This window comes from Pseudophryne corroboree, chromosome 7, assembly GCF_028390025.1.
Source record: "Pseudophryne corroboree isolate aPseCor3 chromosome 7, aPseCor3.hap2, whole genome shotgun sequence".
Classification (NCBI taxonomy): Eukaryota; Metazoa; Chordata; class Amphibia; order Anura; family Myobatrachidae; genus Pseudophryne; species Pseudophryne corroboree.
The window spans coordinates 451,002,286-451,027,735 of record NC_086450.1 but is presented as its reverse complement, the minus strand read 5'-3'; the positions used below and the strand labels follow the sequence as shown (position 1 = coordinate 451,027,735).

The 25,450-nt window shown below is 48.7% G+C and overlaps 1 protein-coding gene across 4 annotated transcripts in view; it reads right to left on the bottom strand.

The window, feature by feature from the left end:
* Positions 1-22,048, bottom strand: part of WDR90 (WD repeat domain 90) — a 120,635-nt gene extending 98,587 nt beyond the window's left edge. For 3 of the 4 annotated variants that reach the window (XM_063935055.1, XM_063935057.1, XM_063935058.1), the window contains exons 1-6: positions 21,942-22,048; positions 10,276-10,367; positions 8,557-8,733; positions 8,233-8,371; positions 7,956-8,126; positions 7,686-7,809 (exon numbers count right to left, since the gene is read on the bottom strand). In XM_063935055.1, coding sequence (XP_063791125.1) covers positions 7,686-7,809; positions 7,956-8,126; positions 8,233-8,371; positions 8,557-8,733; positions 10,276-10,367; positions 21,942-21,951 — 713 coding nt within the window. In that variant the 5' untranslated portion in view covers positions 21,952-22,048. Of the gene's footprint in view, positions 1-7,685; positions 7,810-7,955; positions 8,127-8,232; positions 8,372-8,556; positions 8,734-10,275; positions 10,368-21,919 lie in introns of all 4 variants that reach the window. The other variant, XM_063935056.1, reaches the window with a different exon arrangement.
* Positions 22,049-25,450: the final 3,402 nt, after the last annotated feature.

Here is a 25,450-nt window from a genome sequence, read left to right as displayed (position 1 = left end):
AGGGGTTAAATACATCCATATAGCCTCAAGGGCTATATGTGATGTATTTTAGCCATAAAAAAGGTATAATACATTGCTGCCCAGGGCGCCCCCCCCAGCGCCCTGCACCCTCAGTGACCGCTGGTATGAAGTGTGCTGACAACAATGGCGCACAGCTGCAGTGCTGTGCGCTACCTTATGAAGACTGAAAGTCTTCTGCCGCCTGTTTCTGGACCTCTGGACCTCTTCAACTTCGGCATCTGCAAGGGGGGTCGGCGGCACGGCTCCGGGACGAACCCCAGGGTGAGACCTGTGTTCCGACTCCCTCTGGAGCTAATGGTGTCCAGTAGCCTAAGAAGCAAATCCATCCTGCACGCAGGTGAGTTTACTTCTCTCCCCTAAGTCCCTCGTAGCAGTGAGCCTGTTGCCAGCAGGACTCACTGAAAATAAAAAACCTAACTTAAAATAAGAATTTACTTACCGATAATTCTATTTCTCGGAGTCCGTAGTGGATGCTGGGGTTCCTGAAAGGACCATGGGGAATAGCGGCTCCGCAGGAGACAGGGCACAAAAGTAAAGCTTTTACAGGTCAGGTGGTGTGTACTGGCTCCTCCCCCTATGACCCTCCTCCAGACTCCAGTTAGGTACTGTGCCCGGACGAGCGTACACAATAAGGGAGGATTTTGAATCCCGGGTAAGACTCATACCAGCCACACCAATCACACCGTACAACTTGTGATCTAAACCCAGTTAACAGTATGATAACAGAGGAGCCTCTGAAAGATGGCTTCCTAAACAATAACCCGAATTAGTTAACAATAACTATGTACAAGTATTGCAGATAATCCGCACTTGGGATGGGCGCCCAGCATCCACTACGGACTCCGAGAAATAGAATTATCGGTAAGTAAATTCTTATTTTCTCTATCGTCCTAAGTGGATGCTGGGGTTCCTGAAAGGACCATGGGGATTATACCAAAGCTCCCAAACGGGCGGGAGAGTGCGGATGACTCTGCAGCACCGAATGAGAGAACTCCAGGTCCTCCTTTGCCAGGGTATCAAATTTGTAAAAATTTACAAACGTGTTCTCCCCTGACCACGTAGCTGCTCGGCAGAGTTGTAATGCCGAGACCCCTCGGGCAGCCGCCCAAGATGAGCCCACCTTCCTTGCGGAATGGGCCTTAACAGATTTAGGCTGTGGCAGGCCTGCCACAGAATGTACAAGTTGAATTTTGTTACAAATCCAACGAGCAATCGACTGCTTAGAAGCAGGTGCACCCAACTTGTTGGGTGCATACAGTATAAACAGCGAGTCAGAATTTCTGACTCCAGCCGTCCTTTAAATGTATATTTTTAAGGCTCTGACAACGTCCAACAACTTGGAGTCCTTCAAGTCGTCTGTAGCCGCAGGCACTACAATAGGCTGGTTCAGGTGAAACGCTGATACCACCTTAGGGAGAAAATGCGGACGCGTCCGCAGCTCTGCCCTATGTCGAATGGAAAATTAAATAAGGGCTTTTATAAAACAAAGCCGCCAGTTCAGATACTCTCCCGGCCGAAGCCAGGGCCAGTAACATAGTCACTTTCCATGTGAGATATTTCAAATCCACATTCTTTAGTGGTTCAAACCAATTGGATTTGAGGAAATCTAAAACTACATTTAGATCCCACGGTGCCACCTTAGGCACCACAGGAGGCTGTATATGCAGTACTCCTTTGATAAAAATCTGGACCTCAGGGACTGAGGCCAATTCTTTTTGGAAGAATATTGATAGGGCCGAAATTTGAACCTTAATAGATCCCAATTTGAGACCCATAGACAATCCTGATTGCAGGAAATGTAGGAAAACGACCCAGTTGAAATTCCTCCATCGGAGCACTCCGCTGCTCGCACCACGCAACATATTTTCGCCAAATACGGCGATAATGCTTCGCGGTGACTTCCTTCCTTGCCTTTATCAAGGTAGGAATGACTTCTTCTGGAATGCCTTTTCCTTTTAGGATCTGGCATTCAAACGCCATGCCGTCAAACGCAGCCGCGGTAAGTCTTGAAAAAGACAAGGACCCTGCTGAAGCAGGTCCCTTCTCAGAAGTAGAGGCCACGGATCGTCCGTGACCATCTCTTGAAGTTCCGGGTACCAAGTCCTTCTTGGCCAATCCGGAGCCACTAGTCTTACTCCTCTTTGCCGTATAATCCTCAATACCTTTGGTATGAGAGGCAGAGGAGGAAACACATATACCGACTGGTACACCCAAGGTGTTACCAGCGCGTCCACAGCTATTGCCTGCGGATCTCTTGACCTGGCGCAATACCTGTCCAGTGTTTTGTTGAGGCGAGACGCCATCATGTCCACCATTGGTTTTACCCAACGGTTTAATAGCATGTGGGAAACTTCTGGATGAAGTCCCCACTCTCCCGGGTGAAGGTCGTGTCTGCTGAGGAAGTCTGCTTCCCAGTTGTCCACGCCCGGGATGAATACTGCTGACAGTGCTATCACGTGATTCTCCGCCCAGCGAAGGATCCTGGCAGCTTCTGCCATTGCCCTCCTGCTTCTTGTGCCGCCCTGTCTGTTTACATGGGCGACTGCCGTGATGTTGTCCGACTGGATCAACACCGGTCTTCCTTGAAGCAGAGGTTCCGCCTGGCTTAGAGCATTGTAGATTGCTCTTAGTTCCAGAATGCTTATGTGAAGAGACTTTTTCAGGCTCGACCACACTCCCTGGAAATTTCTTCCCTGTGTGACTGCTCCCCAGCCTCTCAGGCTGGCATCCGTGGTCACCAGGATCCAATCCTGCATGCCGAATCTGCGGCCCTCCAATAGATGAGCCTCCTGCAACCACCACAGAAGGGATACCCTTGTCCTCGGCGACAGGGTTATCCGCAGGTGCATCTGAAGATGCGACCCTGACCATTTGTCCAACAGATCCCTTTGCATGGAATCTGCCGAAGGGGATTGCTTCGTAAGAAGCTACCATTTTTTCCCAGGACTCTTGTGCATTGATGTACAGACACCTTTCCTGGTTTTAGGAGGTTCCTGACCAGGTCAGATAACTCCTTGGCTTTTTCTTCGGGAAGAAAAACCTTTTTCTGAACTGTGTCCAGAATCATCCCCAGGAACAGCAGACGAGTTGTCGGCATTAATTGGGATTTTGGAATATTCAGAATCCATCCGTGTTGCTTTAGCACCTCTTGAGATCGTGCTAAACCCATCTCTAGCTGTTCTCTGGACCTTGCCCTTATTAGGAGATCGTCCAATTATGGGATAATTAATACGCCTTTTCTTCGAAGAAGAAATATTATCTCGGCCATTACCTTTGTAAAGACCCGAGGTGCCGTGGACAAACCAAACGGCAGCGTCTGAAACTGATAGTGACAGTTTTGTACAATGAACCTGAGGTACCCCTGGTGTGAGGGGTAATTGGAACGTGGAGATACGCATCCTTGATGTCCAAGGATACCATAAAGTCCCCTTCTTCCAGGTTCGCTATCACTGCTCTGAGTGACTCCATCTTGAACTTGAACTTCTTTATGTACAGGTTCAAGGACTTCAGATTTAGAATAGGCCTTACCGAGCCATCCGGCTTCGGTACCACAAAAAGAGTGGAATAATACCCCTTCCCTTGTTGTAGAAGAGGTACCTTGACTATCACCTGCTGAGAATACAGCTTGTGAATGGCTTCCAAAACCGTCTCCCTTTCTGAGGGGGACGTTGGTAAAGCAGACTTCAGGAAACGGCGAGGTGGCTCTGTCTCTAATTTCAACCTGTACCCCTGAGATATTATCTGCAGGATCCAGGGATTTACCTGCGAGTGAGCCCACTGCGCGCTGTAATTCTTGAGACGACCGCCTACCGCCCCCGAGTCCGCTTGCGAAGCCCCAGCGTCATGCTGAGGCTTTTGTAGAAGCCGGGGAGGGCTTCTGTTCCTGGGAAGGAGCTGCCTGTTGCTGTCTCTTCCCTCGTCCTCTGCCTCGTGGCAGATATGAATAGCCCTTTGCTCTCTTATTTTTAAAGGAACGAAAGGGCTGCGGTTGAAAGGTCGGTGCCTTTTTCTGTTGGGGAGTGACTTGAGGTAGAAAGGTGGATTTCCCGGCCGTAGCCGTGGCCACCAAATCCGATAGACCGACCCCAAATAACTCCTCTACGCATCGCCTGTCCACTGTCGTGTCCATAAAGCTCTTCTGGCCGAAATGGGCATAGCACTTACCCGTGATGCCAGTGTGCAGATATCTCTCTGTGCATCACGCATATAAAGAAATGCATCCTTTATTTGTTCTAACGACAGTAAAATATTGTCCCTGTCCAGGGTATCAATATTTTCGATCAGGGACTCTGACCAAACTACCCCAGCACTGCACATCCAGGCAGTCGCAATAGCTGGTCGTAGTATAACACCTGCATGTGTGTATATACCTTTTTGGATATTTTCCATCCTCCTATCTGATGGATCTTTAAGTGCGGCCGTCTCAGGAGAGGGTAACGCCACTTGTTTTGATAAGCGTGTTAGCGCTCTGTCCACCCTAGGAGGTGTTTCCCAGCGCTCCCTAACCTCTGGCGGGAAAGGGTATAAAGCCAATAACTTCTTTGAAATTAGCAGTTTTTTATCGGGGCACCCCACGCTTCATCACACACGTCATTTAATTCTTCTGATTCGGTAAAAACTACTGGTAGTTTTTTCACACCCCACATAATACCCTGTTTAGTGGTACCTGTAGTATCAGCTAAATGTAACATCTCCTTTATTGCCAAAATCATATAACGTGTGGCCCTACTGGAAAATACGGTTGATTCGTCACCTTCACCACCGGCATCAGTGCCTGTGTCTGGGTCTGTGTCGACCGACTGAGGCAAGGGGCGTTTTACAGCCCCTGACGGTGTTTGAGGCGCCTGGACAGGCACTAATTGAGTGTCCGGCCGCCTCATGTCGGCAAACGACTGCTTAAGCGAGTTGACGCTATCCCGTAATTCCACAAATAAAGGCATCCATTCTGGTGTCGACCCCCTAGGAGGTGACATCCTCATATTTGGCAATTGCTCCGCCTCCACACCAATAACGTCCTCATACATGTCGACACACACGTACCGACACACAGCAGACACACAGGGAATGCTCTATACGAAGACAGGACCCACTAGCCCTTTGGGGAGACAGAGGGAGAGTCTGCCAGCACACACCAAAAAGCGCTATATATGACAGGGATAGCCTTATGATTAAGTGCTCCCTTATAGCTGCTTTTATATTAATATATTGCCATTTATTTTGCCCCCCCTCTCTGTTATACCCTGTTTCTGTAGTGCAGTGCAGGGGAGAGACCTGGGAGCCTTCCTGACCAGCGGAGCTGTGACAGAAAATGGCGCCGTGTGCTGAGGAGATAGGCCCCGCCCCTTTTTCGGCGGGCTCGTCTCCCGCTATTTAGTACATTTAGGCAGGGGTAAATATCTCCATATAGCCTCTGGGGCTATATGTGAGGTATTTTTAGCCTTTTTAAAGGTTTTCATTTGCCTCCCAGGGCGCCCCCCCCCCAGCGCCCTGCACCCTCAGTGACTGCCGTGTGAAGTGTGCTGAGAGGAAAATGACGCACAGCTGCAGTGCTGTGCGCTACCTTAAGAAGACTGCAGGAGTCTTCAGCCGCCGATTCTGGACCTCTTCTTGCTTCAGCATCTGTGAGGGGGCCGGCGGCGTGGCTCCGGTGACCATCCAGGCTGTACCTGTGATCGTCCCTCTGGAGCTTCATGTCCAGTAGCCAAGAAGCCAATCCATCCTGCACGCAGGTGAGTTCACTTCTTCTCCCCTCTGTCCCTCGTTGCAGTGATCCTGTTGCCAGCAGGAATCACTGTAAAATAAAAAACCTAAGCTAAACTCTCTAAGCAGCTCTTTATGAGAGCCACCTAGAATTGCACCCTTCTCGGCCGGGCACAAAAATCTAACTGGAGTCTGGAGGAGGGTCATAGGGGGAGGAGCCAGTACACACCACCTGACCTGTAAAAGCTTTACTTTTGTGCCCTGTCTCCTGCGGAGCCGCTATTCCCCATGGTCCTTTCAGGAACCCCAGCATCCACTTAGGACGATAGAGAAACTTTTATTCTAAGCAGCTCAGGAGAGCCACCTAGATTGCACCCTTCTCGGCCGGGCACAAAAATCCAACTGAGGCTTGGAGGAGGGTCATAGGGGGAGGAGCCAGTGCACACCACCTGATCCTAAAGCTTTTATTATTGTGCCCTGTCTCCTGCGGAGCCGCTAAACCCCATGGTCCTGACGGAGTCCCCAGCATCCACTTAGGACGTTAGAGAAAACTAATAACTGTGGTATCAATGTGAGACCACGGATATAGATAGGGCCTTCCATAAGGACTACCGACACTAACTTTTCTACAAGTTTGATGATTATGGGGTGTATTCAATAGCTTGTCGGAAAGACGGCAGCTTCCGACAGATTTCGATCGGAAGAGGTTCCGACCTATTCAATGTGAGCTGTTTTTTCCGACAAGTCGGGAATTACCAACTTGTCGGAAAACATGTGGATTGGCAGAATAGCCGCCGATCCGCGTGCTTCTGTCATAAACGGGGCCAACCTCAATCCGACTTTTAAAAAAGTCAGACTGAGGTGAGGAGACGGGGGAGCGGGGCGAGGGAGGGAGAGAGAGTGCTTACCGGCAGGGGCAGCTGCGGCTGTTGGAAGACACGGCTCCTCTCTGACATCCCCCCTGGCCAGGCACCTCTCTCCCGGCAGCGCTCCCTGGCTGGCACTGAATGCAGCTGTGTGGCTCCCTCCAGCAGCTCCCTGTGATCTCACACACAGGAAGCTGCTGACAGCAGCAGCACAGACGGGAGGGAACGGACAAATCTGACAGTCGGATTTGGCCGCTCATTGAATAGGAAACGTCGGATCCATTCCGACATGCATTTGTCAGAATGGATCCGACAAGCCTCTGACCTTCTCCTTTAGTGGGAGATCAATAAAACGTTCCAAAGAGTGGATTGGTCGAGACGTTGTCCATAGCAAATAATCAGCTTATACCTATCATTTAAAGTTGATTGGTTGCTATGAGCAACTTCTCCACTTCTTTAGGTGTAATACATTTCCCCCTTGGTGTTATTCCTCCTGTGTAATGTGATCAGACATAATATATTTCATTCTCCCCTTTGTAGCAGCGATACTGGAGAGAATCCTCCATGTACCTGTTTACAGAGGTGTCATCCATGGGGGAGCAGGAAGGGGACTCGGAGGCTCCTCCATATCTTTAGAAGCCACTTTTGTCCAGACGCATAGGGGGTAATTCAATTATCCCCGATCTGTTTTTGGCAGATGAAATGGTCATTATGGCGGTTTCCTATTAAAGGCAGAAAAAGGACCCGCAATCGTGCAAAAACACATGGGATCGGGGAGAAGTCCTAATCGGGGAATAGATTAGTGTGGTGAACAAAGGTCGCCACCGGGCCAAAGCATGGCGAGCTCGCAGAGGGACACACTGCACTCGAGGTCGGGTTTCCGACTGTCGGAATTCCAGCGTCTGTATTCCAATCGCCGGAATCCCGACAGTCGGGATTCCATACTGAATCCTTCCATAGATATAGGAGAAATAAAGAGAAGTGGAAATACATTGGTAAAGTAGGAAACAGCGTTTAGAATTGTCCGTCTTCCCAGAATACCCCACTGCAATGAACACAACGACAAGAAGAATGCCCCGTGTCTCCTTTAATATTCACCTTATAAAGTCATACAGGTCATGCCACTTCTCTCCTTTCGGCACAGGAAAAGCCATCTCTCGGGGCATTGGAGAGACACCACACGGAAGAGACTTTGATTGCCTTGCCTCGGTAAAAGTGACTTCTGGAGCGGGAGGGACAGACAGAATAAAGGGGAGGAGTCAGGTGGAAGGAACATGGCCTTCTGTAATAAGACCTCAGGCTGTTATCCATGTATACAGGGGAGAAGCCAGTGCCGCCATACTGGAGGAAGAGTGCTAGGCATCTTACCAGGGCTGAAGATCAGGTCGCTGGTCACCAGGTTCTTCACCAGCAGGTTAGAGCATAGCTTGACACTCTTCAGGTGACTGTATCTACGGCTCAGATACAGAGACAGGATGTACTGGAGGTCCAACAGGAGGCATGTCCAGCGGGAGCCTGAGGGGGCCAGACCCACCAGTCCTGGTAAGTGAGAAGAAGGTAAGTTGCCACCATGTACACACATATAATATGACTGCGCAGCTAGAGCACACCTCACCGGTATTACTAGCGATACCCTCACACTCACCATGACGCGCAGTCTGCGCTGTACTGTCATACACAGAACCCTTCACTGCTCCGCACACAAAGGGGAACTGCAGCCATGTTGCGGTGGATTTGAACTCTTTAAAGAGATTGGAGAAGGAAACTCGGACAGACTGGCCATCCTGAGCGACAGAAATTAGGGGTTAATATTTACAGCTCTCAGCAGCCTAACAAAGGGTCTACGTCTCTGCTGCTGAAGTGTTTTATCTTCCACACAAACATCACACGCACGAGACACAGAAGTGCCCACAAGTGGGATCTATAGGAGGACACCATAACATTACAATAATGCCAGCTTCTGCCTTACCTCTGTGCTCACATCTACGTGTACCACAAAATGCTTCCCAGGAACCGGCCGGAACAGCACATAGAGGTAACGTCCCGTCAGCCCCAGACTCTGTGAACTGGTTTTGGGGATCTGGATGTAGTTTCCGGCTGGTATAGACCCTCGGATCTTGTACACTGTGCACTTCAGGGCTTTGTCCTGTCACAGGGGTAATTCACAGGAAGAATAACCACTTGAATTGTCCAAATACAATAGTACGATAATAGTACAATAATACTGTGTAAGGTACTGAATGATCTGGTATTACATAACATCAAACTGAATGAATGTTGGCAATCGGGTTGAGGGAAGGATGCGTTTGGTTCTAGAGTGTTCCAGAATCAGTATGACAGCAGCCCAACACCAATACTCTGGACCTCATTCAGTAAGGATTGCAAAATTTGCGAATCGCAATCCGTCCGATTATCGAATGATTGCACATGTGCAGCATTCGCATTGCGCACACGCGAGGAAAAAAAGAGCGACAGAAAATGCATACACATTGTAATCGCAATGCAGACCGGCATTTCTGGGCGGAAACCCAACGTTTTATGGGTGTGTCCGAAAAAACGCAGGCGTGCCCAGGGCCTCTGACGTCAGCGATGACCACCTCCAGCCTCTTGTGTCGCAAGAATTGTGGATGACCTTGCCTGGCGCAGATAGGAAACATCTTTGATGTTCCGGGAATTTCGTATGGTTTTGCAATGCATTCACAATTTTTACTATGGGCGTTTTTTCTCAATTTCTGGGCGGCATCTATTTGATCGCAGAAACTGCTACTTAGCAGAAACTGCAATCCTTACTGAATGAGGTCCTCTGTGCAGTTAGGTGGCCACAGCTTTGGTTCTGGCATGTAAGTAGTCAGTAGAAATGGGGAGACGTTTTATGTTATTATTTACTTTATAGTGTTAGAAAGAATCAAGTAACTACATTTTGGGGGGACATTTACTAAGCAGTGATAAGAGCGGAGAAGTGAGCCAGTGGAGAAGTTGCCCATGGCAACCAATCAGCACTCAAGTAACATCTATAATTTGCATACTATAAAATGATACAGAGCTGCTGATTGGTTGATGGGGCCACTTCTCCACTGGTTCACTTCTCCGCTCTTATCACTGCTTAGTAAATGTCCCCCTTTGTCTGCAATTATGTTCCCTGTAGCAGTATCTGTGTCGCCTTCACTCACAGGAACACTTGGCAATTCAATGACCAGACCCCAAATCTAAAAATGCACCAAAATAATATATACTTGTAGGATTAAACTAAATCCCAGATTCCAAGCATCCCTAATTACCTACTGTAAACTGGCAGTAGTATATATTGCTTCTAACAAAACACTTTACTTAATGACTTGGAATGTGGGATGGACTGTGACAGAATGGACAGGACTATCTCTAATAAATATACTGTTGTATCTTTAGCTGTCTTCTATCTGCGTGACCTTATCCGGAAGTTCCAGGTTAAAATATGTGAGTTTAGGATCTAATACTCTGGGTCTTTATATGGACTTTCACAGATTTTTGGTAATGTGCAGTCAGCAACTCCTAAGCATTCTCTGAGCAAGTACAGCTGTATGACAGACAAGCAAAAAAAGTGTGGATTTTCTTCACTATAATATAAAATATTGTATTCTGAGGTGATTATTTCTAATAAAAACGGGAACATCCAAACATGGGTGAAATGTGACCGGTAGGGAAACCTTACCATAAGAGCGCTGACATCCCCTTCCTTGCTCGATCTCTTCCATTCCTCCAGCCGCACATGTTTAAATACATTCACAAAGGGATGCTGCCATACTGCAGGAAAATGCGACACCAGACAGGGTAAATAAAAAGGACATGGAAACTGAACAGACCATGTATAATAGAGATCATTCTAGCACCCTGCACCTGTAGCAACCTGTGCAGTTCCTCTTTCCTGCATGGGGTGTCGTTCCCTGCTCTGGTGCTTCTAGCACACTCTGGTCTGGATCTCGGCACGTAGCTACAGACCAGAGTGTGCTAGAAGCACCAGAGCAGAGAGCGACACCCCAGGCAAGAAAGAGGAACTGCACGGGTTGTAAAAGGTGTAGGGTGCTAGTATGAACACTACGTATATTAAGTATAGGAATCCTTTATGACTGAGCTCTACTGGCTTATAAACAATCATTTACTGACACTGAGATATACTATATACTGTAACAGTCCGTGTTAGTACCAGCAGCAGCTAGATGCCACATATTAAGCTACAACTGGCAATATTCACATATACATGTACACTACTGTCTGGAGCCTATGAGTTCTGGAAATACATGAGAGAGAAGGCTGTGTTATCATTGGGGAGATATCGGTCTAATGCATATCACCGTCACGGTTTATAAGTCTTATGAAGGACACTGTAGCCAGCGCCATCGATGTCCGAGTGGCTGATGTCAGACAACTAGCCAGAGCTTGTCCTCAGCTGCACAGTAAATATTCTGTAAATGCTGAATTATGTAGTTGGAAATGTGATGTTTATGACAGAATCAGGGCTTCATAAAATAAAACTTTTAAGTATATATGTTCTCTCCCAAAGATAGGAGTGATTTGTATACTATGACAGCCGTATGTGGCAGTATACCAGGGGTTAACTACGCTGAAATCTACTTTAAAGACCAGTGGAAAGATTATATTGGAAGAAGCTTGGTGTCATTTAATGTATCAGGGTCTCATGGTTTGGTATTTTAGATTTTAATCAGTACCTAGGACTCCTATAGGAACTTCACATCGGGCGTGGTATACAAGTTAGACAGTTAAAAGATAGACAGTCATTATGTCGACACCATATGGTCGACAGTCAAAAGTCCAACAGGGTCAAAAGGTCGACACCAAAAATGGTTTTATTTTCTGTTTTCAAACATTTTTTTTCAAAACTTGTCGAATTTTGTCTCCTTGCGGGCTCGCTCACCACAAGGTTACTAAAGGTAACAGTTTGTGACATGGATAGTAAATGAAAATAAAAGCTGTAAAAGCATGAAAAAAATCACAAAACAAACATGTGTTGACCTTTTGACCCTGTCGACCTTTTGACCCTTGACCATATGGTGTCGACCTAATGACTGTCTATCAACCACCTCCCCTTCTCATCAACAGGTCTATCAACCACCTCCCCTTCAAATCAACAGGTCTATCTATCAACCGCCTCCCCTTCACATCAACAGGTGACAGGGAGGGACGTGGGGGACGGGCGGAAACAGTAAAAAATATAGAGATAGACCATTTTTCAATCCCGATACCCGGGATTGAAAAAATGGCCCAGGATCAGCCACCCTAATTGTGAGGTCACAGAGGTACTGTCTAAGTGCCTAAATATAAACGCACTGTGAGGTCACTGAGGTACTGCCTAGGTGCCTGGAGATGAATGCATTGTGAGGTCACAGAGGTACTATCGAGGTGCCTGGATATGAATGCACTGTGAGGTCACAGAGGTACTATCTAGGTGCCTGTATATGAATGCATTGTGATGTCACAGAGGTCCTGTCTAGGTGCCTGTATATGAATGCACTGTGAAGTCACAGAGTTACTATGTAGGTGTCGGTATATGAATGCATTGTGAGGTCACAGAGGTACTGTCTCGGTGCCTGTATATGAATGCATTGTGAGGTCATAGAGGTACTGTCTAGGTGCCTGTATATGAATGCATTGTGAGGTCACAGAGGTCCTGTCTAGGTGCCTGTATATGAATGCATTGTGAGGTCACAGAGGTCCTGTCTAGGTGCCTGTATATGAATGCATTGTGAGGTCACAGAGGTCCTGTCTAAGTGCCTGTATATGAATGCATTGTGATGTCACAGAGGTCCTGTCTAGGTGCCTGTATATGAATGCATTGTGAGGTCACAGAGGTCCTGTGTAGGTGCCTGTATATGAATGCATTGTGAGGTCACAGAGGTACTATGTAGGTGCCGGTATATGAATGAATTATCTCCTAACTCATATATCCAACTGTCTCTCTGCTATCTGTTCTTTGATGTCCCTGTTCTTTCTTAAACTTGTCTAAAGGTGCATACACACTGTGAGATTTTGGCTATCTTCGATTTTGACTATGCGATTTTGACTATGTGTGCTTGTGATATTGGCTATGTGCGATTTTGGCTATGGACGATTTTGACTATACTTTAGTACTAGATAGTCAAAATTGACTTGCCTGCACAGTCTATGTAGCCTTGCGATACCGACAAGCTGTGTACACACCGTGCGATATGCACTAACTTTCCTTGCGATTTTGACTATATAGTCAAAGTCGCAAGGTCATATTGCACCATATGTATGCACCTTAAGACTGAGCTGATCATCTTCCCTCCCACCCGCGCAACCTCAGCTCCCACAATTCTATTATCTATTGATGGCACTACTATCGCCTCTAGCCCCCAAGTACACTGTCTTGGAGTAATCCTTGACTCCTCCCTCTCCTTCAAACCACACATTCAGCACCTCTCACAAACCTGTCATTTTCATCTAAAAAATATCTCCAAAGTACCAGACCCTTTCTCACCCAGGATGCCACTACGTCCCTTATCCATTTACTGATCATTTCCAGACTGGACTACTGTAATCCCTTCCTGACACATACATCTCTCCACTCCAATCTATCCTCAATGCTGCTGTCGGGCTCAGCTTCCTCACCAAACATACTTATGCACCTCATTCAGCACGGAAACTTGCTAAAACAGCAGCTGATGCCATCAAATAGTTGCTGCCCAGAAAAAACGCCCATTGCAGAAACTGCGAATGCATCGCAATGCGTGATGTGATCACATGACCATAAGCAAATACCAGAACATCGAACAGTTTTTCCATCTGCGCCAGGCAAGGTCATCCACAACTCGACATATGCAACAGGCTGGAAGTGGTCATCGCTGATGTTACAAACACCCACCCAAGCACAAAACGCCACGTTTCCTCCCCTAAATGCTGCTACCTGTCAATCAAAATGTGATTACGTTGAAGCACAATGGGGTCGCAGAAATAATCGCAAAACCCGGGTGCAAACGTGCAATGTGGACACTGCATATGCGCAGTCGTTCAATAATTGTCTGGATTGCGTTTTCTTAATTTTGCTATCCGTGCTGAATAGGGTTCTATGTATTCCTCCCCTCTCCTACAAGCCCTTCAATGGCTATCCTTCCACTTCAGAATCCAATTCAAGCTTCTCACACTCGCTTACAAAGCCCTCACCCACTCCACTCCTCTCCTCTTCCATCCCTCACCCACTCCTCTCCCATCCCTCACCCACTTCTCTCCCATTTACATCTCGGACCGTGTCTCCCTTTACACTCTTTCCCGCCCTCTAATGCACGCCGCCTCTCCTGCCTTCTGATTACCACCTCCCACACCTACCAACAAGATTTTGCACGCACTGCTCCCTTTCTCTGTAATTCTCTACCTCTCAGACTCTCCACATAATTTCAAACGAGTTCCCAAGACCCACTTCTTCACCTAACCCAGCCAAATCTCATCCTAACCCTCTGTCCCACGGTCTCTGTATACCCCATCTGTGTCACCCCTGTCGGTCTACCCCTCCCTTCTAGACTGTAAGTTCTCATGAGCAGGGCGGCGACTACCTGATCGCAGAAATGCAAAAAACGCACCCTAGTAATCAGGTCTGAATTACCCCCCCACATCCCTTGGTTTTCTGCCAGCCTGATATTTATTTTAGTGTCCTCTGCTGATGAAGCTTGGTTTATGAACCCTATACTTGTCCTAAATTGTATTATACTATATTATACTAGAACAGGGCTGGCCAAACCAGTCCTCGAGATCTACCAACAGTTCACATTTTCCAGACCACCTAGCTGGTGCGCAGGTGTAGTCATTACTAATTAAGATGTGCTGCATTCATTCCTAACTGACAACTCTACAGGTCTCCAGGAGGCCTGGAAAACATGAACTGTTGGTAGATCTCGAGGACCGGTTTGGCCAGCCCTGTACTAGAAGGTACCGTCTACGTGCCTGGATATGAATGCACTGCGAGGTCACAGAGGTACTATCTAGGTGTCTGTATATAAATGCACTGTGAGGTCACAGAGGTATTGTCTAGGTGCCTGTATATGAATGCACTGTGAGGTCACGGAGGTACTGTCTAGGTGCCTGTATATGAATGCACTGTGAGGTCACAGAGGTACCTGTATATGAATGCACTGTGAGGCCACAGAGGTACCTGAATATGAATGCACTATGAGGTAACAGAGGTACCATCTAGGTGCCTGGATATGAATGCACTGTGAGATCACAGAGGTATTGTCTAGGTGCCTGGATATGAATGCATTGAGAGGTCACAGAGGTACTGTCTAGGTGCCTGGATATGAATGCACTGTGAGGTCACAGAGGTATTGTCTAGGTGCCTGGATATGAATGCACTAAGAGGTCACAGAGGTACTATCTAGGTGCCTGTATATGAACATACTATGGGGGTAATTCCAAGTTGATCGCAGCAGGAATTTTGTTAGCAGTTGGGCAAAACCATGTGCACTGCAGGGGAGGCAGATATAACATGTGTAGAGAGAGTTAGATTTGGTTGGGTTATTTTGTTTCTGTGCAGGGTAAATACGGGCTGCTTTATTTTTACACTGCAATTTAGATTGCAGATTGAACTCACCACACCCAAATCTAACTCTCTCTGCACATGTTATATCTGCCTCCCCTGCAATGCACATGGTTTTGCCCAACTGCTAACAAAAATCCTGCTGCGATCAACTCAGAATTACCCCCTATGAGGTCACAGAGGTATTATCTAGGTGCTTGTATATGAATGTACTGAGGTCACAGAGGTACTAGCTAGGTGCCTGTACAGGAATGCATTGTGAGGTCACGAAGGTACTGTTTAGGTGCCTGTATATGAATGTATTGTGAGGTCACAGAGGTACTGTCTAGGTGCCTGGATATGAATGCACTATGAGGTCACAGAGGTACCTGGAACTGAATGCACTATGAGGTCACAGAGGTACCATCTAGGTGCCTGGATATGAATGCACTATGAGGTCACAGAGGTACCATCTAGGTGCCTGGAAATGAATGCACTGTGAAGTCACAGAGGTACTGTCTAGGTGCCTGGATATGAATGCACTGTGAGGTCACAGAGGTACTATCTAGGTGCCTGGATATGAACGCACTATGAGGTCACAGAGGTACCATCTAGGTGCCTGTATATGAACGCACTGTGAAGTCACAAGGGTACTGTCTAGGTACCTGGATATGAATGCATTGTGAGGTCACAGAGGTACTGTCTAGGTGCCTGGATATTAATGCACTGTGAGGTCACAGAGGTACTGTCTAGGTACCTGGATATCAGGGATGGATCCAGAAGAAAATGATAGGGGGGCACCATGGAAGGGGAAGTACATTTGCGTGCGGCTTCGGTGCATGTGAGGTGGCGCTTCTTATACAATGCCCACAGTTGTAGCGCTCATTATGCAATGTCCACTGTACTGGTAGTGCCCCTTATATAGACCCCATAGTAGTGGTGCCCCTTATGCAATGCCCATATTGCCCCCAGTAGTAATGTTGCCTGTAGTAATGCCCGCAGTCATATAGTGAGTGTGGCCAATTAAAATGAGACGTGATACACAGACATATGCCCCCAATAGTGCAGTGCCAAATCCACAATTGCCCCCACAGTGTCAGATCCACAATTGCCCCCACAGTGCCAGATCCACAAATGCCCCCACAGTGCCAGATCCACAAATGCCCCCACAGTGCCAGATCCAAAAATGCCCCTACAGTGCCAGATCCAAAAATGCCCCCACAGTGTCAGGTATACAAATGTCCTCACAGTGCCAGGTAAACAATTGCCCTCACAGTGCCAGGTAAACAATTGCCCCCACAGTGCCAGGTATACAAATGCCTCCACAGCAGTTCTGCAGCTGCTTACCGCTGCTGCTGCTGCTTCTCTGCCCGGCTGGCTCTGAGGGTGTCAAGAGGAGAGCGCGGCTATGTCTGGCGGCGTGTAGGACTTCAAACTAGCCGCCTGATTGGCTGCCGGTCCGCGAGCTCTGATTGGCTCACGAACCGGCGGCTGGTTTGAAGTCCGCAAGATAGCCGCGCTCTCCTCCTGACAGCTGAGACACGCTGCTGCCGGACTGAGCGGCAGCATGTCTCAGTGACACAAAGCAGGGGGGGGGGGGGGGGGGGGGGGGAACAACGGATGGGGCCACAAATGACAGGGGGGGCACGGGCCCGAGTGCCCCCTCCCTGGATCCGCCACTGCTGGATATGAATGCACTGTGAGGTCACAAAGGTACCTGGATATGAACGCACTGTAAGGTCACAGAGGTAGCATCTAGGAGCCTGGATATGAATGCACTGTGAGGTCACAGAGGTACTGTCTAGGTGCCTGTAAATGAACACACTATGAGGTCACAGAGGTACTATCTAGGTGCCTGGATATGAATGCAGTACAAGGTCACAGAGGTACCATCTAGGTGCCTGTATATGAACGCACTGTGAGGTCACAAAGGTACTGTCTAGGTGCCTGTATATGAACGCACTATGAGGTCACAGAGGTACTATCTAGGTGTCTGCATATGAATGCACAAAGAGGTCACAGAGGTACTATGTAGGTGCCTGTATATGAATGCACTGTGAGGTCACAGAGGTACCTGTATATGAATGCACTGTGAGGTCACAGAGGTATTGTCTAGGTGCCTGGATATGAATGAACTGTGAGGTCACAGAGGTACTGTCTAGGTACCTGGATATGAATGCACTGTGAGGTCACAGAGGTACTGTCTAGGTGCCTGTAAATGAACGCACTATGAGGTCACAGAGGTACCATCTAGGTGCCTGCATATGAATGTACTGTGAGGTCACAAAGGTACTGTCTAGGTGCCTATATATGAATGCACTGTGAGATCACAGAGGTACTAGCTAGGTGTCTGGATGTGAATGCACAAAGAAGTCACAGATGTACTATGTAGGTGCCTGTATATGAATGCACTGTGATATCACAGAGGTGCCTGTATATGAATGCACTGTGAGGTCACAGAGGTCCTGTCTAGGTGCCTGGATATGAATGCACTGTGAGGTCACAGAGGTACTGTCTAGGTGCCTGTAAATGAACGCACTATGAGGTCACAGAGGTACCTGGATATGAATGCACTGTGAGGTTACAGAGGTACTGTCTAGGTACCTGGATATGAATGCACTGTGAGGTCAGAGGTACTGTCTAGGTACCTGGATATGAACGCACTGTGAGGTCACAGAGGTCCTGTCTAGGTACCTGGATATGAACGCACTGTGAGGTCACAGAGGTCCTGTCTAGGTGCCTGGATATGAATGCACTGTGAGGTCACAGAGGTACTGTCTAGGTGCTGTAAATGAACGCACTATGAGGTCACAGAGGTACCTGGATATGAATGCACTGTGAGGTTACAGAGGTACTGTCTAGGTACCTGGATATGAATGCACTGTGAGGTCACAGAGGTACTGTCTAGGTACCTGGATATGAATGCACTTTGAGGTCACAGAGGTACCTGGATATGAATGCACTGTGAGGTCACAGAAGTACCATCTAGGCGCCTGTATATGAACGCACTGTAAGGTCACAGAGGTACCATCTAGGTGCCTGTAAATGAACGCACTATGAGGTCACAGAGGTACTATCTAGGTGCCTGGATATGAATGCACTACGAGGTCACAGAGGTACCATCTAGGTGCCTGTATATAAAAGCACTGTGAGGTCACAAAGGTACTGTCTAGGTGCCTATATATGAACGCACTACGAGGTCACAGAGGTACTAGCTAGGTGTCTGGATTTGAATGCACAAATAGGTCACAGAGGTACTATGTAGGTTCCTGTATATGAATGCACTGTGAGGTCACAGAGGTACCTGGATATGAATGCACTGTGAGGTCACAGAGGTATTGTCTAGGTGCCTGGATATGAATGCACTGTTAGGTCACAGAGGTCCTGTCTAGGTGCCTGGATATGAATGCACTGTGAGGTCACAGAGGTACTGTCTAGGTACCTGGATATGAATGCACTGTGAGGTCACAGAGGTACCTGGATATGAACACACTGTGAGGTCACAGAGGTACCATCTAAGTGCCTGGATATGAATGCACTATGAGGTCTCAGAGGTACTAGCTAGGTGCCTGGATATGAATGCACTGAGGTCACAGAGATACTATCTAGGTGCCTGTATATGACCGTATTGTGAGGTCACAGAGGTCCTGTCTAGGTGCCTGGATAAGAATGCACTAAGAGGTCACAGAGGTACTATGTAGGTGCCTGTATATCAATGCACTGTGAGATCACAGAGGTACTGTCTAGGTGCCTGTATATGAATGCATTGTGAGGTCACAGAGGTCCTGTCTAGGTGCCTGTATAGATACGCATTGCAAGGTCAAAGAGCTACTGTCTAGGTGCCTGGATATGAATGCAATATGAGGTCACAGAGGTACTATGTAGGTGCCTGTATGCATTGTGATGTCACAGAGGTACTATGTAGGTGCCTGTATATGAATGCAGTGTGATGTCACAAAGGTACTGTCTAGGTGCCTGGATATGAATGCAATATGAGGTCACAGAGATACTATGTAGGTGCCTGTATGCATTGTGATGTCACAGAGGTACTGTCTAGGTGCCTGGATATGAACGCAATGTGATGTCACAGAGGTACTGTCTAGGTGCCTGGATATGAACGCAATGTGAGGTCACAGAGGTACTAGCTAGAAGTACTAATGTGAGGTCACAGAAGTACTATTTTGGTGCCTGGATATGAACTGGATATTAATCAGGGGCAGATTTAAGGGTCAGGTCGTCCCTACTACCTAGAAACATTATTGAAACAACCCCCCCCCCCCCCCCACACACACACACACCCTATATGTCACTGCCCCCTCAAATCCTTCACACCGCTAAACAGCCCCAATCTCACCCCACCACCTCCTGCACAACAGTTTGCAGCCCAAAGCCCCACCCCCATCAGTTGCAAAATAAAAGAACAAAAAAATAAGTTGTAATGACAGAGAAAAAAAAAAGACCTGGCCACATCAGCCTGCACCCCCCTCCCAGCATGTGCCACCCCTAGGTGCATGCCTAGTCTGAAATCCACCACTGCCCCTACTGGATACTATACAACAGATAACCGCTACTATCTATTATCCCACAGCACTGACACCCCTTACTAGACCCTGTCCCACAGCAATGACACTCCCTACTAGACCCTGTCCCGAAGGCACTGACACCCCTTACTAGACGCAGTCCCGCAGCACTGACACCCCCCCCTACTAGACCCTGTCCCGCAGCACTGACACCCCACCGACCGGACCCCGCAGCACTGACACCCCACAGGCCAGACCCTTTCCAGCAGCACCGACACCCCAAATAGCAGACCCTGTCCTGCAGCACCGACATCCTACAGATCAGTCCCCGCAGCACTAACACCCCACAGGCTGGACCCCGCAGCACTGACACCCCACAGACTAGACCCTGTCCGGCAGCACTGACACCCTACAGACCAGACCGTTGTCCGACAGCACTGACATCCCACAGAGCGGACCACGCAGCACTGACACCCCACAGAGCGGGGTTCCGGTATGAATGGTCGACCATGTTATGGTCGACAGTCATTAGGTCGACAACTATTGGTCGACATTGACATGGTCGACGTGGACACATAGTCGACACATGAAAATGGTCGACATGAAAATGGTCGACACATGAAAAGGCCGACATGATTTTTTAAACTTTTTTTGGTGTCGTTTTTTGCGTAAAGTGACTAGGAACCCCAATTAGTGCACCGCTTCGCTCGCCATGCTTCGGGCATGGTGCCTTCGCTCCGCTACCGCTTCGCTCGGCACACTTTACCGTTCCAATCGTAGTCCATGTGGATCGTAAAGTATGGAAAAGTTCCCCAAAAGAAAAAAAAAGTTAAATAACTCATGTCGACCTTTTCATGTGTCGACCATTTTCATGTGCCGACCATGTGTCCATGTCAATGTCGACCATGTCAATGTCGACCAAAAGTGGTCGACCTAATGACTGTCGACCATAACATGGTCGACCATGTAAACGGATACCACAGAGCGGACCCCGCAGCACTGACACCCCACAGACCCTGTCCCGCAGCGCTGACACCCCACAGCACTGACACCCCACAGAGACCCTGCCCCACAGCACTGACACCCCACAGAGACCCTGCCCCGCAGCACTGACACTCCACAGAGACCCTGCCCCGCAGCACTGACACCCCACGGGCTGGACCCCGCAGCACTGACACCCTACAGACCAGACCCTGTCCAGCAGCATTGACACCCCACAGAGCGGACCCCGCAGCACTGACACCCCACAGAGCGGACCCCGCAGCACTGACACCCCACAGGCCAGACCCTTTCCAGCAGCACTGACACCCCAAATAGCAGACCCTGTCCTGCAGCACTGACATCCTACAGACCAGTCCCCGCAGCACTGACACCCCACAGACCCTGTCCCGCAACCTGGCACCCCACCGACTGGACCCTGTCCCGCAGTACTGACACCCCACAGAGACCCTGCCCCACAGCACTGACACCCACAGACCCTGTCCCGCAGCACTGACCCCCCACAGAGACCCTGCCCCGCAGCACTGACACCCCTCAGAGACCCTGCCCCACAGCACTGACACCCACAGACCCTGTACCGCAGCACTGACACCCCACAGAGACCCTGCCCCGCAGCACTGACACCCCTCAGAGACCCTGCCCCACAGCACTGACACCCACAGACCCTGCCCTGCAGCACTGACACTCACAGACCCTGCCCCGCAGCACTGACACCCCACAGAGACCCTGCCCAGCAGCACTGACACCCCACAGAGACCCTGCCCAGCAGCACTGACACCCCTCAGAGACCCTGCCCCACAGCACTGACACCCCACAGAGACCCTGCCCCGCAGCACTGACACCCCACAGAGACCCTGCCCCGCAGCACTGACACACCACAGGCTGGACCCCGCAGCACGGACACTCTACAAACCAGACCCTGTCCGGCAGCACTGACACCCCACAGAGACCCTGCCCCGCAGCACTGACACACCACAGGCTGGACCCCGCAGCACGGACACTCTACAAACCAGACCCTGTCCGGCAGCACTGACACCCCACAGAGACCCTGCCCCGCAGCACTGACACCCCACAGAGACCCTGCCCCGCAGCACTGACACCCCACAGAGACCCTGCCCCGCAGCACTGACACCCCACAGGCTGGACCCCGCAGCACTGACACTCTACAAACCAGACCCTGTCCGGCAGCACTGACACCCCACAGAGCGGACCCCGCAGCATTGACACCCCACAGACCCTGTCCCGCAACCTGGCACCCCACAGAGACCCTGCCCCACAGCACTGACACCCACAGAGCAGACAGACCCCCGGTACCTCCGGCCATAGCTCCCACACAGCAGCTCAATCCTCCCGCCGTGACCAACTGTCTGTCCGTGACATCATAACCCCGCCCCTAGTAACGGCACCAGGGCATCGCTCCGCCTCTTGGATACCTGGCGAGGGATTATGACGTAACACGCATGGCGACCGTTGCCAGGTGACGTGTCCGCCGCATGTATAAACAGCCAGGTTCCACGGTACTGCTGATTGCGCCCTCTGCTGGGAGTGAGCGGTAGTATTAGCCCTGGTATTAAGCCTATGATAAGCTTTCACCGATGTGTGCCTCCTGCAGTCATATAGATAAATATATATATATATATATATTTATTTCAGTGATGTGCTGTGGGGTGAGGTAGGTGCGGCAGAGTCTTTTCTGTTATGCTAGCGGTTGTGTCAGAGCAGGGCCGGTTCTAACCCTTGTGGCGCCCTGGGCGAAAATAGGGGGTTGCTTCATAAAGGGGTGTGGTCAATGTGCCCCCAGTAGTATTGCCCCTGTTTGTGCCGCTTTTAAAAAATAAAATAAAAATAATACCATCCCTGCTCCTGATTCACGGCTGCTGCTGCCCTCCGTCTCTGGCCGCTGGCGCCGCTCCTCTTATCTATGGGAGAGACGTCAGCAGCGGATCTTGCCGCCGCGTTGGCACCCTCTGGATGGCGGCGGCGCCCCGGTCAAAAATCCCGTGTGCCCGTAGCAAGGTCAGAGTTTTGACTGTATATAGTATATGAAAAATACAAAGAAAATGTTAGAAATATCTTCTTTGCATTATTCTAATAATTTTTATAGCCAAAACTGTGGAGTAAAAAGTCTATGGCAGGTGAGGCAGTGCCTCCATGCCTACCATTTCCGCACATCCCTGATCAAAAGTCACCAAATTTCCAGGTGTTTATTCTGATGCACCTGTGTATAATGTCCACATGTATATACTTCTGCACCTGTGTATAATGCCCAGATGTATATACTGCTGCACCTTTGTATAATGCCCAGATGTATATACTGCTGCACCTGTGTATAATGCCCACATGTATATACGGCTGCACCTGTGTATAATGCCCAGATGTATATACTGCGGCACCTGTGTATAATGCCCACGTATATACTGCTGCACCTGTGTATAATGCTCACATGTATATACTGCTGCACCTGTGTATAATGCCCACATGTATATACTGCTGCAGCTGTGTATAATGCCCACATGTATATACTGCTGCACCTGTGTATAATGCCCGCATGTATATACTGCTGCAGCTTTGTATAATGCCCACATGTATATACTGCTGTACCTGTGTATAATGCCCACATGTATATACTGCTGCACCTGTGTATAATGCCCAGATGCACCCTTTGGCTCATGTATTGCGTGTAAATCTGGTTCTGGTACTAGCCAGTGCCTCACCGCACGTCTATATAGATAGATTTAGACACACACACACACACACACACACACACACACACACACACACACACACACACACACACACACACACACACACACACACACACACACACACACACACACACACACACACACACACACACACACACACACACACACACACACACACGGCCCTGAATTAGGCCCTATGATGGAGCTGTCAAACAATTCACAAAAAGGTTACTGTATATTATAGCGATATACAATTATGCGGGAACGGTTTAATTATTTTACCATTATGGTCGCTAAGATGAATCTATGGGGCTTATCTGGTTTTCCAGCAAGACACAGGAGTGATTATATTCCTACATTATAGAATCTGTTTATACACTAAGACCATGCTGCAGACCTTCACTACCTCTACTTTAGGACAAGGAGAACCAGGTAAGCTTGGTTTGGTCTACTCTAATATATATCTTAGGCCAGTGGTTCCCAAACGTTCTGTAATCACGGAGCCCTAGCATATCAGCATTTCTTTCTCCGCATCCCTAGGATAAAAGTTTTTTTATTGACAAATGTGGAAAAAGATTAAGTAATTCCGCTTTCAGATCGCACTGCCGGGTCGCTCCTGGGAATTGGAAGTGGGTCCTTTCCGGGTGTGACCCGGCATTGGACCTTATCACACTGGCATATTGCCGTGTTGGGTTGCCATCGGGAGGCGGGGACGGAGGCGGTACCGGGGGTAGGTGCGGAGGCGGCACTTGGAGAGGAGATCATCTCCACAACGCCTCTCCCTATACTGTGGATGGGTCCCGGGTCGCATCGACCCAGCAACTCGTTCACACTGCATCTGACCCAGTTTTAACCCTTCTTTATTCACGGGTGGCAATACCGGGTCAGGCGACCTGGGAATTTGGGACTGATCCCTTTCACACCGCACAGCGACCTACGTTGAGCCGGCAATATACCGGGTTATTTGTGTGGTGTGAAAGGGGTATAAATTGTGCCTGCCTGTTATCCTTAGGGTCAGCCACCAGCACTGGTTTTGCCTATCCCTTTAACCATAAATAGTTGGATTTGGTCCTGGACCACCAACCCGAGGCACCCCTGCAAGAGTCTCGCAGCACCCCAGGGTGCCTAGGCACACAGTATGGGAACCACTGGCTTAGGAGACTCCTGCACCTGAGAAGAGGTGAGGATGAATGATGGTCTGTGTGCTGCTTCCAAACCAACTAAAGGCTGCGTTCCAGGGCCTCTTGGTCATCTTGCACCAAACCCTCTCATTTACTTCTGAATTCCTCCTGTTCTGGGCTGTGTTACTCAAACAACTGATTTATTTAGGGCAGTGGTTCTCAAACTCGGTCCCCAGGACCCCACACAGTGCATGTTTTGCCCAGCAAGTGCACAGGTGTATTCATTACTCACTGACACATTTTACAAGGTCCACAGGTGGAGCTAATTATTTAACTTGCGATTCTGTGAGGAGACCTGCAAAACATGCACTGTGTGGGGTCCTGAGGACCGAGTTTGAGAACCTGTGATTTAGGGGATATAGAAGGGGTTGGATCTCATACTTCATTCAGTGCCTGAGCTCCAAACTCACCTCTTTACCCATTGTTCCAGTGATCCCCGATGCAATACAAGAACATGATTTAAAAGTACAGTAAGTACAGAAATCCTGATATTTTTCAATCAAATATAAGATATTCATTTTAGGTTTAATTTCCCTAAATTGTAAAATCTTTGGTAAGTTTATAAAAATGTACAGGGTAGTTTATTTTGAAGTGTCTTCTAAGAAAAGGAAAAAATGAAGGTGCACAAAAAAGCTAGTTTTCACTTTCACTAGTTTTTCCGGGCTCCAAATTTTGCAGTGTTATTTAAGTACCATGGCAACCACAGTCACACAGCACATAATGTATTAAGCAGGGAGGCTTTGAAACACTCCTATGAGCTCTGTCTGCACTATGACTTCTTCCCCCTCCCTCCTCTATCATCACACGACACGCTGAGAACCATGAGGCTGTGTCTGGCCTACTTACTTGTTTTCCCTCCAGAGAGGTCTTGAAAAGAGATAATGAATTCTAGGAGGATAACCAAGATACATGTTTAAAATGTACTTAACTTGCAATT